This window comes from Leucopleurus acutus, assembly GCF_964270905.1.
Source record: "Leucopleurus acutus genome assembly, chromosome: 6".
Classification (NCBI taxonomy): domain Eukaryota; kingdom Metazoa; phylum Chordata; class Mammalia; order Artiodactyla; family Delphinidae; genus Leucopleurus; species Leucopleurus acutus.
In genome coordinates, this window is record NC_139149.1 from 91,786,183 (window position 1) to 91,805,873 (window position 19,691).

The 19,691-nt window shown below is 34.1% G+C and overlaps 1 protein-coding gene across 1 annotated transcript in view; it reads left to right on the plus strand.

Annotated features, from left to right (window-relative positions):
* MAP2 (microtubule associated protein 2) overlaps nt 1-19,691 on the plus strand; it is a gene marked incomplete at its 3' end in the record, with an annotated part of 271,023 nt that overhangs the window by 241,831 nt on the left and 9,501 nt on the right. Inside the window, exons 11-13 of the mRNA XM_082841679.1 lie at nt 1,441-1,502; nt 6,015-6,162; nt 10,837-11,177. Coding sequence (XP_082697805.1) covers nt 1,441-1,502; nt 6,015-6,162; nt 10,837-11,177 — 551 coding nt within the window. The remainder of the gene's footprint in view (nt 1-1,440; nt 1,503-6,014; nt 6,163-10,836; nt 11,178-19,691) is intronic.

Sequence of the window (19,691 nt, forward strand, 5' to 3'; positions counted from 1 at the left end):
AGGCAGAATCTCTTGGTTGGGGCATAAAAGCCCTATACGCCACCTAAAAAGATGAAAAATATATTAGGATCGTACAATTTCAGAGGAAATGTCAAATGGTTTGGTGAAGTACCTGCATGTCATTAGTATTCAATATGCCACACTGAGAATAACTTGCCTTTTTATTTCATTCATTAAAGGAAAGTTAAGATCTTTGGACTAATTAGGATCTTCCTTTTTTATTCAAATATTAAGATACTCAAACAGAAATCATATACCAAAGATGAGTTTCATTGACTTAAAGCAAAGTATATATGTCGCAGAAAAAATGAGCTATATTGTAGAAATAGTAAAGAGGCATAATTTGCACTGCTTCTTTTAAAAAAAAAATTAGTTTCAGAGTCTGCGAATAATCTTACTAGCCAGTCCTAAATAGCATAGAACATATTGTAGACCGTTACTATTTTTGTGTTAGAACTGCACATGGCATAAGAAACCTTTTTGAAACTCATTTGGAGTGCTTATAAGGATAAGTATTTTTTTTCCAGAGGGTTTCTCTCTTGTGAAAGAAAATTAAGGTGGAAGTAAACACACAAGTTTATGCCTTTTATTTTCTTAGCCCAATTGTTAAATAGGGACAGTTTCCCCAAACACAAAGGGTTGTGTTCAGTCGTGAAAGATATTTAAGTCAAGTCAGGTAAGTCATCAGCAGAAATTATGCTAGAGATGATGGAGTTTAAAATTGAAACCAGAAGTATAAAACAGCAGCAAGAGAAACAACAGTAACAGATGTGGTAATAATTTCATACAGGAAGTGCATGTGTAGAACATGGTCTATTTTACTGAACTTAAAATTCTTCTCATGTTTTCTCTTCTTGACAAGCCATTTTTCTTCCCTTCCCTTCTCATGTGGTCCGTTTCACGTCAAACAAGTGTGTCATTCATATTGTGAAATGAAGGGGTGCAGAGGGAAAGGGGTTGGCAGACCATGACAGTTTAAAATGTAAAATGCAGAAATATCTGTAGATATGACAGTGGGTGCATAAAGAAGGTTTGGGAATCTCTGTGAATATTCTTATGTGATGCCCACCCTAGAAACCAATCACTCCCCTTTTCCTTAAATTCTGCAGCATTCGGATTACTGTCCTATGATTTCCATTCTGAAGGATCAATACTAATTTAAGGGTACATTGGTAACAGATAGAAAATCACTTGGTGTGCTTACCTATGCTTTGGTAAACACTGGGTTATAGTAATTAGCACACTGTATAGTGGGAGCCACATGCTATAATGTTCTTATTATTCGGGTTTCTTCAGTTACTGAATTTGAGTCTCAATATAAACACAATTCGCTTTGCATTAGTCTGTTGACACAACTGAATATCCAAAAGGCATTAAAAATGCATTTATGTGGTCTTTAGCCACTAAGTGTGGGGTTGTTTTTGTCTCCTCTCTCAACAGCAGCAGGTGCTGAATCAGCTCAGGCTCCCAGTGTATTTAAACAGGCAAAGGACAAAGTGTCTGTGAGTAAAATAATTTTTTCCTTGCTCTTCATTCAACATTCCCTTTGGTATTAGTGGCAATGTTTTAATAATTTTAGATAAAATTTAGACTTTAGATGTTTACTCTTTTAAAACATTTTAGATCGTTCACTCACCCAGATTGATTCTCGATGGCATTCAATCAAGCATGTCCGAATGTCTTCTGGAATGTGATGGTAGCTGGTGAGGGCAGAGCTGGGATTTAGGCTGCCTCTTTGTTAGCAAAACAAAAACATGTGAAACACCATAATGATATGGCAAAAGCGGGGGAGCCCAATTTATTTACTTTCATAGAATCAAGATAAACCATTATAATCAACACTAAACTGTATTTTACAACACATTTTCATTGTTGTTTTACAAAATAAGAATATGAGAAAATTAATGTAGATGAGAAAAATAAGTAAAAATATATTATCTCTTTATCTAAAGATAACTGCGTTACCATTTTGACATAAAATCTTAATTTGTTTTACACATTTATAGGTTTAATAACAAAGATGGAAACACCACATATCGGTTTTTTAATTAAACAATAAACAGATTTCCATGTCATTAAACATTCTTGTACATCATTTTAATGACTACATAATATTGCATTTTATATTTTTACAGTGATGTACTTAATCAATTTCCCATTACTTGACATTCAAACTAGTTTTCTGTTATTTTAGCAGTATTACTGTAGAAATCTTTTTGGCTACATCTATGAATGTATCCATACGCATTTCCTTAGGATAATATTCTAGTAGCAAAATCATTGTTTCAAAAAGAAAGTCCACATTTAAACTTTTTGCTGCATATTGTCAAATTGTCCTCCAGAAAGGTTCTACAGCTTATATGTCCTCCAGCTGTATATGAACATGCTTGTATTCGTTATTACTAGATATCTGTATACTTTTTCTATTTTTACCAAGTTATGGAGATGAAATATTTTGTTTTAATTTGGTTGTATTAATGATGTTTAGCTTCTTCTATGTTTATAAATCTTTTATATTTCTTATTTTGCAAATTTTATTTTTGTATTATTAACCATGTTTTTTAAACTTTCAAAAGGCCAAAACCAACACAAAGTATTTTACTTCTTTCTCATTGAAAGAAAAAAGTTAAAAGATTTATCATGGAATCCTAAAATTACAACAAATCATTTGAGTGATGATAATTAGTAATGTATCACAGTGTTCTGGGTCTTAGCCATCATGTATGATATGTAAATCAATTCTTTGTTTAGCTTTCTAAAAACTAATAAAATTTTAGACTTCTTTTTATTTATTGTGAAAAATAGGAATTCATTTTCAATGACAGCCAAACCTTTTATATCATATTGAAGCCAAGGGACTTTATGTTGATTAAAAAATATATGTATATTTGATTATTATATAAATGTTTTCAGACATAGTCCTGAACTTATGGCAAGCAATAGAATCCATTTATCGCTTTGGTAATTTTAGTCCTTATTTTGACCACACTGCTATTTCAAGATTTGTATCTCTTTACCTTCTGTTTCTGATGGGGAACTAGTGGGTTGTGTTGGTTAAGAGCAGGGCCATGAAACAGGCCAGATCCAAGTTTTGAACGTTTATTAACTATATGGTCTTTTTCTTCCTGTGTCTTAATTTTCCAAAAATAAGGGGAGGAGTAAAAATTCCTATATCATAAGTGAGTTGTAAATACTAAGTACAGTAATTTTATGAAATAATACATTCTATAGTGCTTAGAACATAGTATTTATTCAATAAACAGCAATAGTTATTTTTTTTTTTTTTTAAAGTGGAAGTCTTTAGGAGCAGATACGGAAAGTAAGTCTGAGCTTTCTCTTGGTAGGAAAATAATTTTTAAGATTACATTGTTTGCAAAATCTTTCAGAAATTTTCAAGTCCGTTGGTCTTCAAGTAACTCAACAAGAAATAGCATTCAATGCTTACACTTGGACAGAGACCATATACATCTGACACAAAAACTAACCTTTTTCCTTGTAAATGCCCATCTCATCCTTCTGAAGAAGAGAGATTAGACCACCATTCTTTCTCACTTTTTCTCATTTAAAATCCTCCTTTTTCCTTGTAACCTCATCCTCTTCCTGTGTTTCCTAAAACCTCAAGATTAACTCAGTACATCCATCAGAACAGTTCTCTCCGATTTTTCAATTGATCTTTATTGTGAACCTAACCTATAATCTTTCATTTCATTTGAGTTTTTTTGTTTGTTTGTTCATTTTATTTTGCTTTTGTTTTTAGCAGGAGATTAGTAGATGTCTTTCATAATTTGAGGCAATCCAATTACTCCATTTTGCTTTCCTATTCCACACTTTTGAAATTCACTAATTTGTGGGTAGCATCAGTCAAAAAAGAATGACTTGTGCTGACCCAGTTATACTTCCCACTCAAGGTGCTGGGTCTGTAAAACAAGAAGTGATTCGTGCAATCTGTGAATACTTATGCCTCTTTGAAGTGTCTACGGAGGTTACAACTTGAGATAAAAATCTTAGTTTCAACTGCTATTTTTGTATCGGCTAAATCATATTAATTATTTGAAGATAAAAACCTCCTCGGCTTTGCCATACTTGTCTGTAGTTTTAACAGTCTCCCCTGAGACATGTGGCATGTCAGCATAGCTTTCTCCAAAAGCTGTATATCTATGTCCAACCCACTTACACTTGCTCTTGCCGACAATCTTCCCAGGGATTATCAACACCTGTGAAATAAGTCTTGTGATTTTTATGGGCAATCTAGTCAGTGTTGACTTTCATTTTTAGAATTTATAGCACATCATACAAACTGTGGTCTCTGCATAAAAATGTTATTAATTCTATGGTATAACTTGGTCCCTGGTATGCATTTGACTCATAAAATGAACTCATTATATATAAAATCTGCAATTTTCTGATGATATCAGTGTAGATAATCTGAAAATACATATTCTCAACTTAAAAAAGAACTGTTTTCCATTATTAGGCCTTAAATATACTTTGTTCTTGAAATGTGATCAAAATGTTGATTATATATACCATTTAAGGGCTGTGTTTATTAAAGGAACAATTCCAAGAGACTCTCAAGATATTTTCCAAATATGGAATCATTATAAGGTTTATGGCTTAATCAGAGACCTTATACATAGAATTTATAAATAATATTTTAATCTATATTCTCATTATATGTGTATTCTTAAGTTAGTTCCAGTTAAAAAGATGTGTTCAATGAAAATCTCTTGTTCTCACATAATATACGTCTCTATCATTGATTATAACCATTTATCATGTGTTCTTATTAAAAGCAGACATTTAATTTCTTATATGTTTACATGTTTTTTTTAAATTTTCCTTTTACTTCATAGTTTGGTTTATTTTGTGCTTTTGTTTGTTTTCTTTCATGGCTAGAATTCTACCTTGTCAAAGATTCCTGCCTTACAGGGTAGCACAAAGTCCCCACGATGCAGCTCAGCCTGCCCTAGTACGACTAAAAGGGCTACATTTTCTGACAGTTTATTCATACAGCCCACCTCAGCGGGCTCCACAGACCGTTTACCATACTCAGAATCAGGGAACAAGGTAAGGCAGCAAGCCAATCAAAGGTGCAGAAAGGAACATAATTTGGGAGAAGGACACAATTCAGTAACTGTATGAAAGCAAAGACTTTCAGTTCTGAAGTGTTTGACATATAAACAATAGACCTTATTAAAAACAAGTACAAATTAAGTGTTTCAATAGTTAAAATAGTCTAATCATTAAAAAATAGATGTCTTTTTGTAAGATATACAATGCATAATTAATTTATTATTTATTTGATATTTAATAAAATTTCAAATACAAAATATACTATATATGATGTTACATGTGGCATATTATATATAATATTGTACCAAATTATATTATATATAATATAATAGACGGTTTGGGCTCAGTATCAGACACATCAAGATTTAATACTAACTCTGCTACCTCTCAGCTCAGTGATTTTTGAAAAAATTACATAAACTGATGAAAGCTGTTTCCTCAGCTCTAAAATGCATGTAACATTTTTTGTAAAAATTAAATCATAAATGGATGTGAAGTACTTAGCATTCCTGTCACGTAAGTGCACAGTATATGGTGGTGATCATTGCTAAATACTGCACATGCAGTGCCCTTCTGCCAGTCCTTTCTGATTAATACATTATCATGCTGATGAAGACTTCTCAGTTAAAATTATTAATTACCTGGAGACTACTTGAGCACATTATTTTTATCATAATGTTATCATTTAGAATTTGAATTTCACAATCGATTTTTAGCACTAACTCCAAAATAATATATTTTTATAAAACCTCTAGGCAAATCTGAATTCTTTCTAAGTTTTGAAGCAGAAATGCTTATAAGTATATAAAAGTCAGTAGTGTGGATTAAAAGAAATTCATCTATCAATACAGGAGGAAACTTAGCCAGAGCAATGTAATTACTTTGCATAATTAAAACGAAGATTCACAGGATCCCAACGTCGTTTTATTTTCCCCAACCAGGATGGAGTAACCAAGAGCCCAGAAAAGCGCTCTTCTCTGCCGAGACCGTCCTCCATTCTCCCTCCTCGCCGAGGGGTATCAGGAGACAGAGATGAGAACTCCTTCTCTCTCAACAGTTCTATCTCCTCTTCTGCACGGCGGACCACTAGTAGGTTTATTTTGCTTTGGCTTCGTTTTCATTCATTTTTTAAAAATCCCTTAAGTGGAGTAGCTTATAATGTACTTATATTTTACATTTGCAAATAAAATATGCATTAAAATCAGATTATATTTGTCCTAAGAATCAGAGATCCAGGCTATCAATGGGTCCAAAACCATTATTTGAGTCAAAACAACTGAGGGAGGAATACTACCTCATTATCCCTTAAATAGGATTGAAATAAAGTCATTTTCAGAATATATTTTCTCTTTTGAAGTTTAAAGTAAAAAAGAAAATTCGAAAGAACTAATTAGTAGAGAAAACCGATAGTCAGGGATTTTTTTTTTTTTGGCCACACCGCATGGCGTACCGAACTTCCCCAACCAGGGATGGAACCCGTGCTCTCTGCAGTGGAAGCTCCGAGTCTTAACCGCTGGACCACCAGGGAAGTCCAGGGACTTTTTAAATATAAAAACTTAACCTTTATTAGAATTCCAAGTCCTAAAATCTAACTAGAAAATCAACAATCAAAATTAAGGATCCTGCTCAATTTGGTAAGAATTTGCATTCCAATGAGGCTGTAAACATAGCATGTTCTGTGCAATAGCTTCAATTTCTTTTGATTTCATAATGTAATGGTGAGCAATTATCAGTTTATGTAAAGAATATTAAAAAGTTCCAATCATTACCCACTTATGTGCTGTGTTGCTACCAAGACTATCTAGTAATTTAAATTATTTTCATAAACATGTTTCTGTTACCACAAAAATACTACCATTTATTAATCACATATATGTGCTAAAATCTTAAGACACATTTTTCAATCAGTTTAATTAATAATGCTGATGGTTAGGTATTAATAACCTCATTAAATCTACTGATGAGAAAACTGACCTTTTAAAGACAGTAACTTGTTCAATACTACACAGCTAGTAAGCGGCTGAATTTGGTTTTCAGCCCACTGATAAGTTCACAACCTGTCCTCGTAATGTCTTCTCTATATTTATTTAGAAGAAATAGTATTAGGGAACTGTTCTGTAGAACCACTCGGAGAATAGTATCCCTGTCATTTAAAAACTATTACAAAATTGTGGAAACATTTGGAGAATAGCCTTTCTGTCATTTAAAATCCATTACTAAAGTGTTGGAAATTGCTACTACTATCACATTATAGTTGATTTCACCACCTATTTTCTAAGTATTTAATAATAATTGCCCCACTTCAAATGTGACTATTTTGTATGACACTTAAACAGTGTTTTTTGCCTACAGTGAAAGTGTTTATTATAATTAAAGCCATTGTGTCCCACACCGTTTGGATTCATGAAGCATTAACATCCTTTGAAATACATGCTAGGCCTTTGAAATCACTCTTTTTCACCTTAACACATGTAAAGTAGGCAAATGAACTAGCAAAGAAGACGTTTAAGAGTTAGTAATCTCCAGAGAAGAGAATTTAACTCCAAATACCTGGAGTTGGAATTGAGCATCAGCAATTACCCCAGGGATGTTGAGCCAACACAAAGGCCCGAGTGCTTCCCAAACACACCTTGAATTATGCTTGTATTTGTTGCCATGGAAGCAAAATGACACTTTCTTACATAAATCCATATCTTTGAGCCACCGTACTCTGCCTTTTAAAATGTATCTGTATACAAATTGCTTATGTTCTGAGCCAATTCTATCTTGACTTTTTACCTTTACTTATGCTCATAAGCATACAACATTGTATTATTTGGCAGTGAACATAAAGGATACTCTGATAATCTAGGACGTAGGGTCTATTTTAGCTCTACATAGCAATAGCTAAAAGGCATAGGGACAGTTAGCAGAACAAGCAGTTTGCCTCCTCCCATTTGCCGATCATCTCCTTAACTGCACACAGGAATATTCTAGCATTTTGTACAGCTATTGAAAAGATTTGAAAGAAAGTGCTATGCAGGAAGTTCATTCAGCCCAAGAGGAGGGAAAGATATTGTCACTGAAGAGATGACAAGATAAATAAGAACATAGTGTCAGAGAGTAACTCATAAATATTTTTTAAATCGTTTTAGTAATTTAATTTAATCTTCTCTATTTCAGAACTAATAAGAAACAGTCAAATTTGTCATTTTTGATGACTAGAACATAATTTATTACAATAAAAATTGATCATATCTATTGAACAGCAGCATTAAGAGCTTCTTAATACTTGTGTTTTTTTCTCATTCTCCAGATATAACACAGAACCTTCCTCCTTTACTTTTTCAAAACTTAAAGCCATTTTCTGAGGGTATAGAAATAACTCTTACTTTTACACAAATGTTTCTTTTAGTAAATATTGTTATGCACATCCAGATTATTGCTTTAACTCGGTCTCCATGAAGTGAAAAATACCTCAGCACACTTGGATAAATTCTGAATCAAATTCATACCATTAAAAAAAAAAATGTTAAGCTCCTGCTGTGTTCAGGCCCCATAAAAGACACCAGTGTTAGGTAGAGCGGCAAATAATGCAGAGATGATCCCTCTCCCCAAAAGACCTGAGCTATTTAAAAGTGATGACGTGATGGAGAATACATTTGAGGAAGAAATAAATTTCTGAAGAGATATTTCAGGACATAGTGACTGACTCAAACCAACATCAAAACCTCCATAAACAAATGTTATAGCCAGGAATCTACAGAAAGACAAGTTGAATGTGGTTGTATTATCCTGGTCTTGAAATGTCATATTTGTGGAAAGCAATAAAAATCACTAATTTATCACTTTACTCTTCTCAAATCCCATTTCATATTGCCAGTTGAATAGTCTACCCATGTCATGCCCTTTTACTAAAAGACCAAAAGGACACGGGGCAACTTTGCCTTGATATGTGAAAACTGTTCACTGAGAGAGGAAGTAAAATTATTCTGATTATCCAGGAGACTGAGTCTAGACCAATGGGTAGATTTACTTTGTCTGCAGACTACAATTCTCTCAGAAGCGCTCTTGAGCTCACTCCTTGTAAATATTTAAGCAAAGATTAATTGTCTCCTTTTTCAGGAAGAACTTTCTGCACTGATGATTAATTACATCAGATGACTCTACGATCCCTTTTACTTCATTGATTTTAAAATTAATGAGTTATATCTTTATCCTCTACAAAATTTCCAGAAGATTCATTGATTTTACAAAGTTACATACTCAGCAGTAAAAAATAAAAATCATGCCCTTCTATAAAATATTTTAAAAAGTGAAAGAATTTGTATAATAAATGTAAACAATGTAAATCAGTGTTCTATTATTGGAATCAATGTATTATTTTAGACAAAAGATTTTTAGAGTTAAGAGAAAGTTCAACAAATATTAGGAAGCTAAATATCATATCTGGCTTAGCATTTAGTATCATCTGGGTAAATGAAGCTCAATGTCCTTACTGTTAAGTTAGACATAATAAGAGCTGCCTCTACTGCGTGTGTGTATGTTTGGTTATCAAATGTTCGGTATTCACAAAAGTGCTTTGAAATCTGTTAAGGTGTATCCTCATTTATATCATTATTCTTTCAGAAAAGCATTTGAAATGGCATTTAAACCCACATTAAAAAAATGTGAGAAACACAGCATAGGAAAATGAGGGGAAATGAGTTAAATGATAAAATGAGGTTAATATCAAGTTGAGGCAAAGAAATACACCTCACAATATCTTTATTATTAATAGACAGTGAAGGATTATTGATTTGACTCCAAACTGCAAACTAGTAATGGAAGTATGGGAGAAAACGCAATCACAAGATTCACTGTGAACATATTGCTACAACACCCTACTTTTCTAAGGAAAGAAATTGTTTTGTTTTTTCTAATAAGAGCTAAGATATATTTCCTTATAAAGGAAATATTTGCAAACACAATCAGGTACAAGATTCTCTGTGAATAAATTTTTATAACATCCCACTTTTCTAAGGAGAGAACTAGATTTTTTTTTTAGAGTTAAATAATTTTCTATGCAGGCCAAAAGCATGTGATCTAAATATACAATTTTATGTTGTGTATCCACCTGGATCTCGGAATAAACTTACTACACAAAAGAACAAGTGTTCTGCATGTCATTCAAAGACTCTTCAGTAAATATGAGCCCACAAAGAACGTTAAGTGCAGACTGTTTTTCCAACTAAAGGCAGGTCCATATGCCTAAATGATCACACAAGAAGAAAATACTTTTGACACATTCATAATGAGAATTAAGTATAAATCAGGGGCTTCCCTGGTGGCGCAGTGCTTGAGAGTCCGCCTGCCGATGCAGGGGACGCGGGTTCGTGCCCCGGTCCGGGAGGATCCCACATGCCGCAGAGCGGCTGGGCCCGTGAGCCATGGCCGCTGAGCCTGCGCGTCCGGAGCCTGTGCTCCGCAACGGGAGAGGCCACAACAGTGAGAGCCCCGCGTACCGCTAAATAAATAAACAAATAAATAAGTAAATAAATAACTAAATAAATCAGGAAAACCCAAGTATTATCTTCACATTGATAGAATCAAAAGAATGTCACCAGTTTATGGGCCTAAAAATAAGAGGTTCTCACCTTTTCGAGCATTGCTGTAATTCATAAATATTCTAAACCCTTTAGAAATTTAATGAATTATGAGTTCTTACAATGGATGGGAAGGGGGGTGTCTCCAGGAGAACTTTCTGACACTGTGGTTTGGGTTCTGTTTTGTTTGTTAATACAGGGTCAGAGCCAATTCGCAGAGCAGGAAAAAGCGGCACTTCAACACCCACTACCCCCGGATCAACTGCCATCACTCCTGGTACCCCACCAAGCTATTCTTCACGCACACCAGGCACTCCTGGAACCCCTAGCTACCCCAGGACCCCTCACACACCAGGAACCCCCAAGTCTGCCATCTTGGTGCCCAGTGAGAAGAAAGTTGCCATTATACGTACGCCTCCAAAATCTCCTGCTACTCCCAAGCAGCTTCGGCTTATCAACCAACCACTGCCAGACCTGAAGAATGTCAAATCCAAAATTGGATCGACAGAGAACATCAAATACCAGCCTAAAGGGGGGCAGGTAAGAATCACATGAACACACGTATTTGCTGCCAAAGCAAAATCCCGTTACTTATTATGTTGCCATCCTCATATTATAGGCTAACGGTTCTTAAAACAAAAGGGAGATGGAGGTTTTAAAGCGGTACAGGTTATGATTTATTGCTGAGGGTACGGATCTTATCTGAGAAAGATAGCTTATGAAATATGATGGAAATCATACGGCTTCTGGTTATTACTAGATAAAAATTGATTTAACCGTATAAGAGAATCTTTTAGTTGACTACCTAACAGATCTTTTCTAAATGTATCTCTATTGCCTTGTGGATTTTAACTTAAGAGATTAAAGTTACACTTCTGATATGAATTTGAGTGATCTATTTTAGATCCTGACTGTGAGTTCCTTTGACCATCTTTTAGTAATTCCACTTTTATCTCCTTCCTTCTCCCCAAGGATTTCCTGTGACATCTTCTACCATTTTCCCATGTTCATTCCAAATCAGAACATGGTTCCCCAAGTTTCTTCTCTGGCTGCTCTTGCCCAGTCATTGCAAAGGGCAAATATTCATGTTGATAATTAATAGACAGTTCTATATGGTTCTACTGGAAACTCTATTTCAGATTAATTGTATTGAATAGGGTTCTTAGTAAAATTCTACCTACTAACTCTTAACTTCAGCTTCAGAGCAAACATCCACATATTTTTCCAACCAAAGGGCTTTGAGTTCTACCTTAACCTGAACCTTGCTTTTACACTATGTGTTTGGACAAAGCAATTAACCTGGAAGGACTAATACAATACAAATATCATTTAATATTTCCCTTGTGATATTGATATACCCATAGTTTGACTTTTATTGCCAATGAAGAGATAAAACACCCATCCGTTAGTGAAAGAAGAGAGAAAGCAATCATTTCCTTTATACATTAGCAAACTTGTAATGCCCTTTCAATATACCAAAACAGCTTTTCTTTTTAACCTCAATATTATTTTCTTCCACTCTTTTTCTTATCTCTTATATTTCCTGCCACTGATTTCTGGTATCCCTCTCTCATGCCAAAGAAAATGTATTTTCAGCAGGTTTAGAAGAAATGTCTTGCCAAAACGTGAGGCTGTCGAAGACTCCTACTCAGTGTTGAAACAAAAGTTTAATATCGCTTCTTCCTTTAGCAACAGACTTCTTTGCTTTCTCATTGTGATTCTGTTCAAGAAAGTCCAAAGAGTTAAGCAAAAATCAACCAAAGAAGGAACGAAGGACTCAGTATGCCATTTTCAGAACAACTATAACATTCTATAATAATATAGTCACAGAAAGATGCTTTTTCATAGAAAAATGTTATTAAAATATGAGCTACAAGAAACACTTTTTAAGCATAAAACAAAAATAGTTCTACCAAGTTTAAGCCTGTAATTCGAAAAATCTCATACTCTTGCCTTTGTCATAGTTTTGCACATCCAAGAGAAGGAAATATTTTGAGCCTTTTGGAAATACCCAAATGTCATATTATTTTTATATTTATACATAAATAATTGAAAAGAGTAAGTTGAATAAAATAAATGTAGTACCAATTTGCAAGTTTATTATTTTAGCTCTTTTGAGCTACCCCCTAAAATAGAGTAATTATCATGTGTATTTAAAATCAATTCTCTTTTTATAAATATCCCAGTGTCCTGGTGTTCTCCTTAACTAAATGTGAGGTTTACTTGCTTATCTTCTGGAAAATATTGATACTTAAAAGAACCTGTTTCTTCTTAGAATCACAAGGGAATATTAAATGCCTCAAAGATATTTTATTGAAACTAAAAAGAAATTCTAATAAGAAGGGAATAATTATTGATATAATTTGACAATAAATGATTTTATTCAAAGGACTTTTCAAGACAGACAAAAAGTTGTTTTGGCCTCAGCTTTGCTAGAATCATTAAGTTAAACGAAGCCCAAAATATGAAGACTTATTTATTTTCTCTTTCTACTTCATTATGATATCTGGCTGTGAATATTTCTATGTCTAATTTTAATTGACTTCTACTATATTTGTTAATTGATAAAATTGATATAAAGATGTGTCACTCGTTTGAGCTGAACTAATGCTGCCCTAGAGATTATGGTAATTAGGGTTAGTAAAGATATGACACAAAAAATTACAGAAGAACAAAAATAGCCTCAAATCATCATGTCATTTGAAGAAAATCTCTTGTTCCATGAGGCAGGTGGTAACCTGATGCAAAATTATCCGATCGCATCTTCAGGTGACTTGGAAAAAATCTACAACAGTGGAGTTATAAAGTGTCTTTTGTTGGAGAAGCAGGAGGTGTTTCCTCACCAAGATAAGAAATAGATGGTGGGAACATATTTGCCTTCTCTTTTGTGATAGATGGCATCAATGCATTTAAACTAGACAGGAAAATGAATTGGGAAATTGAGATGCACTACAGTCGAACTGTTTTTGTAGGAAAAGTATTTCACTCAACACTTCAACACTATCCCCCTAAAAGCCTCCTTATAGTGTATGATCTTCTCAAATACAGGGAGTGAGGAAAGGGTCTTTTTCTGTACATGTTAAACTGGGGATTTTGATTGGATTTTAAGGTTCAACTTTATAAAATGACTAAGAGAAATTTTTATGTTAAAGCTTCTTAGAAATTGTCAAGATAATATGCTAAAGACCCTTGTTATCTGACAGAGAATCCATAAATGCACCCTGTTGGGGAAATTGAAGCCAGTGGCATGTTGTCCCCAGTAGTAATTGTACATACTAGGATATTTGAATGGACAGTGACCAACCCAGAATCACTGAAGAGGACCAAGACAACATTGATACCTTCTGTAGGAGCCCAGTTTTGTAATAGACATATGTCATCTATAGTTATTAAGAAAAAAAGTCACACAACTCTTATTGGTGAAGATGGGAGTAAATTGGTAGATGTAACCTTAATTTAATTAATTCAAACCATCTGCACAGACTCTATTGTCATAAAATTCAGAGTGGTTTAATTGTATGTAAATAATTTAATTTTAAAAGCTTTATTATTGTTGTTTTAAAGTTTGTGCAGTCACTAATATTAGGGAGAGGAAATGTATAATGAAAGATATAGTGTCTTAGGAATTCAACAACTTTCCAAGTTGGGAAGCTTTATTATTTGCCCCATTTTGAACATTTATTGCTCTTCCATATGTATAAGGTTAGTGCTTATGGCTATTATCTCTTCTGTTGAAGTCCAATTTTCTATTGGCAAAGAGGCTCACCTCAGGGCTTAGTTCAGTGAGGCAAATCAATGCCTAATGGAATAGATAAGCTAGCTGAAGATACGAGGAGCTTTACAGAAAGCAATAAAGTTAATCTTTTCAGCTAAAATATAAATTCATTCTACTGTAAAGAACATATGTCATCTCAGATTCACTATAGATAGTAAGCTTGGTTGATTTAACTCAAGGCATGGGTAAAGCTATCTTGTTAAGTGTATTAATTTAAAACTATCTCAATGTACCTAGCTCCTTAACCTACATTAAATCTAAAGCTAAATTTTAGAATAAAAAGTGTTAGCTTTTTAAGGACTAGGCTGCTTGATTTAAACAAAGGTAAGAAAATAAACAATTTCTCTAAATGTGTGGCATAAAAAATTTAAGCAACAACTCAATGAATGGTACTTTTTCTATCTGTGGGTCAGATTTTTTTTATAGGCACTTGGATTTATATGGAATACTCCTACATGTTTTGACAAGTTTCTTGTTTTTTCTCTGTCAGCATTATGAAGATCAGTATACAAAGCACCTTGTGATAGTTGAAAGTTACTAATGAGGTGGTTTCACAAATCAGAACAAAGAGTTTTCTTTTCATCTCCCTTTCCTTCATTCCATATCCTGGCCATCTTTACGTGCTAATGATTTTGTGCCCCAGACAGCACTTATTCTACCCATTTCTTTCAGTCCACTCTCCACCACCCTAGCACAGGATATGTTATCTCTTGTTGATATCACTGCAATAGTTGTTAACTAGTCTCCCTTCATCTGTTCTTTTCTCTTTTTTAAAAATTTTTATTTTATATTGGAGTATAGTTGATATACAATGTTGTCTTAGTAGCAGGTGTACAGCAAAGTGACTCAGTTATACATATACATATATCCATTTTTTTCAGATTCTTTTCCCATATAGGTTATTACAGAATATTGAGTAGAATATTTCTGTTATTTTCTCTATCTGATATACTCTCGATACTGTAGCCAGGGCTTCTCACCATATTTATACATTCCATTGTATAATTGATTATTTAATGTCTATCTTGTTTCACCTACTAGACCATAAGCTCCATAAAATCAGGACTGAGGTCTGTTTTGTCCTCAGTGTTCAGTATATGGTAGGTATTTGGCATATTTGTTGAGTGAAAGTTGAATGAATGTAGTATACTGTATGCATCGAAAGATGCATTCTTTCTAGTGACTTGTTGAATGAGTGTGACTGCCTAAAGCTGTTACAGTTATTACCCAAAGAAACACCCCACGCTGGGACCACAGTGAATTTTGGCTGAGAGAATATTGGATCAGAATGTAAGAGCTGAGTTCTTGGTCCAGCTGTTTTGCTAAATTATTGTGTGACCTTAGGTACTGACCTCTCTAGTCCTCGACTTTTTTTTTTAGTTTATTATTATTTTTAAAAATTATTTATTTATTTATTTTTGGCTGCATTGGGTCTGCGTTGCTGTGTGTGGGCTTTCTCTAGTTGCAGTGCACAGGCTTCTCTTGTGATGGAGCACGGGCTCTAGGTGCGTGGGCTTCAGTAGTTGTGGCTCGCAGGCTCTAGAGTGCACGCAGGCTCAGTAGTTGCGGTGCACGGGCTTAGTTGCACTGCAGCATGTGGGATCTTCCCAGACCAGGGCTCGAACCCATGTCCCCTGCATTGGCAGGTGGATTCTTAACCACTGCGCCACCAGGGTAGCCCTCAACTTTCTTATTTGTAGGATAGAAGCAACAAAATAATACTTGTTTCTGTATATAGCACCACCTCATTTAAATAGACTATGTGGATACTTTAAGCTCTCAGATCCATGGTTCTACAGTGTTTTTGCATTGCAGCTCATCAAAAAACATTCATTTAGGTACTCTAATAGACTCCATAAATATTTGTGCCACAAAGGGCCAGCTGAAGTTGAGTGAAAAAGCAATGTTTCTGAAATAGGAGTGTAATTGAGGAAGGGGGAGCAATGGGAAGGAGGAAGGAGAGAATGAAATGTGTGAAATGTAGAGTGGAATCTGTTTTATATTTTCTTATAAAGTTTTAGGCATTATCCTGAGACTTTTTTTGGCCTTTCACATGCTAACTTGAATGAGTTGCTTTCAATTTTATATTCAAATGAAAAAATGGAATTAATTCTGGAGGCAACTGATAAGTTATAGTAAAACAGGATTTTTTTCTCATTATATAAAATTATGATGGTCACCACTGTGAAGGTCTACTGAGTGCTATTAATATATAGGCAAATTTACAAATTATAAATTTTATTAAAAAAAAGAAAGACTGAAGCTTATTTAGATCTTTTTTCTCATTTGTATATTTATTCTTTCATCATTTACGAAGACTATGCTGGGCACTATACGATAAAAGGGGAATGGATGACAATAACATCCCCTAGCCTCTACAATCTAGGCAGAAAAAAAGCGTTTGTTTGTTTTTTCTTGTCCTCCCCTAGTTCCCTGCCTTTATTTAATTTTAAGTTTTTTCCAAGCCATTCTTTCCATCTCCTTAGGCCTCCAAATAAATGCTAAATAAGAAGTGTAATAAAATATCCCATTAACTGTAAAATGCAGCCCAGCATGAAGAAAAACTGTTCACCAAAATACATTACAAGGCATTTTTTTGCTCTCAAATTCATTATTATCTCAAAATGAAAGCTCCTTGAGATCAGGGACCCTGTCTTTTTTTTTTTTTTTCTCAGTTTTTTTTTTTTTTTTCCATTGGAGTATAATTGCTTTACAATGGTGTGTTAGTTTCTGCTTCACAACAAAATGAATCAGTTATATATATACATATGTTCCCATATCTCTTCCCGCTTGCGTCTCCCTCCCTCCCACCCTCCCTATCCCACCCCTCCAGGCCGTCACAAAGCACTGAGCTGATCTCCCTGTGCTATGCGGCTGCTTCCCACTAGCTATCTACCTTATGTTTGGTAGTGTATATATATGTCCATGCCTCTCTCTCTCTTTAAGGGACCCTGTCTTTATGCAATAGAATTTTATAACTGTAATTCAAGTATCTTTTCTAAGGTAATGAAAAGTTATTGAGCTAAGCTTCATAAATATTAATTATTTAAAACTATGGAAAAATTATTACTTTGGGTTTACAAAGTTGTGGCCTGTAGAGTCTCTTTTTGTTTGCTGTTCATTTACAAACCAAGCAAGGACATGGGAACAGCACTGAATCTCAGGTTGTTTTCAAACAACTGAACAGGCTCTCAAAAAGTTACTTTCTTACCAACTTGGTCCAGTATTCCTTAAAATTTTAAACTAAAGAAAAAAAATGTAATGTTAAGATTTTGGCATATGAACTTGATAAAGCTCATTATCTGTTAATTTTCATGAGTCACAATGACTGCTATATTCATAACCTTCCTTCCAGTGCCCATGGGCAGACCAGTTAAAATATTTAACAGTGGTTCTAATGGCTAAACTCAATGTCTGTTTCACCAAAAAGTTCTTTCCAAATTTTTCAGCATTGTGCATTCACCCCAAGGTTTCTCAACAAGGTTTTACCTTCTGTGCTTTTTGACAGTCTGCACAGGAAAATTGGGCTGATGCCTTAATAGGCCCTCTTCCATATTCTTTTCCTTAGAGATCTGTGGAATTGTATGTTTTCACATAGACTATTATTTCTATTAAAATGTGTATTGAAATATACTTATTGTTTATATTTATATACTTAGTTTTGAAGAAGTTATTGATCAGTGTTGGTAGAGTTAATTAAAATTCAGAAGGGACTATAATGTTTGTATACCTGTATGCATTTTGACCAGAGCACAGGGTTGTTAACAGATGAATATTTGATGAACATCATCTGTTCCAGAGAACTTTCAATCTTCAGGAATATATGATATAATAATATTTTTGTTTTAATATATGATACCTCTGGACTCTATAGAGGCTAAATAGTTTTCATTAAAATTGAATGTTATGGAATAGGAAATACTTTTGAGAAAGACAGAAAAGTGTTTTTATAATGCAAGTATAAAGGAAAGCTTAATAAGCCTTCCTGAGAAATGATGCAAACCCAAAGGAAAAGCTTAATTCCCCATAAAGTTGAAGGGAAGTCAATTGAGTGTCACTGTCCACTACCTTTCAAAAAGAATTTCTTTCTAAGACAACCTTGGATGGAGAAAGAAAGAAATTTCTTGTAATTGAGGTTCATACCTAGAAGATACCTGAAAGACCTAGTACCAGATTGTAAAGGAGCTGAGAACAGAATCCAAACTTTCGGACTCCCAGTTACTTTCCATATCTTGCTATCTTGAGCTGACATGGGGATATTTTTACTTAAATAAGCAGCAGCAGAGAGTGTCAAAAAAATCAAGTTTCTGTTGCTCAAGAAATCCAAGTTGACGCTGTGATTAATGCCTCTGGTTTATAAACTGTTTTACTAAAAACTATGTTAGGATTGTATTTTCTTTCATTTTTCATGTTTCATATTTCCAACTAATCTCTAGTAAGAGATCTTTTCCTGTCTACAGGCATAGCCTGCATTTTGTATTCCTGCTCTTTCTTAGAGTAACCCCATATTGGGGGGAGAACAAAAAGCTCATTTCTCTAAAGGAGCAATTAAACTTATATGCAGAGAGAGTACAGCGGCAGATCACTTCAATTGAACCGTTATGGTAAAATTCAACTAGACTCACATCAAGAATATCCAGAAAGTAACTATTCTGTTCTTTCCTAACATTGTGGAGGAATACGTAGAATTAATTAAAATTAAATAATTCTGATTAATTATTCAATTACATTAACCTATTCTTTATAACTCTTCATGCTTATAAGACCCTTATATGAATGAAAAGTCAGTGGTGTGTGCATACAAGTAATCAATGTATGCCCATGAGAATAAAGTCCTTTTCTGCCAGCCTCCCACTTCGAGGGACTGGTTTGGCTGGGCCTTGAAGGATGATCTGTTACAGACTAAACTTGGAAAGAGGGCATTCTGTCAAGAGGTAAGAACATGAAGAAAGCATGGGGGTGAACCTGAAAATGTAACAAGGCCCTTAATATGGACTAGAATACAGTCTGGATGAAATGTAAAGTATTAAGAGAGGACTCAAAAATCAGAATTGCTACAAACCCTGGTTGCCTGGCTAAAAGTTTTGTTGCATTTAATAGGAAATAGGGAGTTTGGTAGAATTTTGAATAAGGCAGAGTTTTAGGAGGATGATCCAGTTGATTGATACAATAATACATTTCACTTCCACTATGAAGTATGCAGGAGGAAAGGTTGTCATATTCTTTGCATTAATAGAGCAAGTAAAAATTTTGATTGAAAGAAATTAACAAAGATTAAA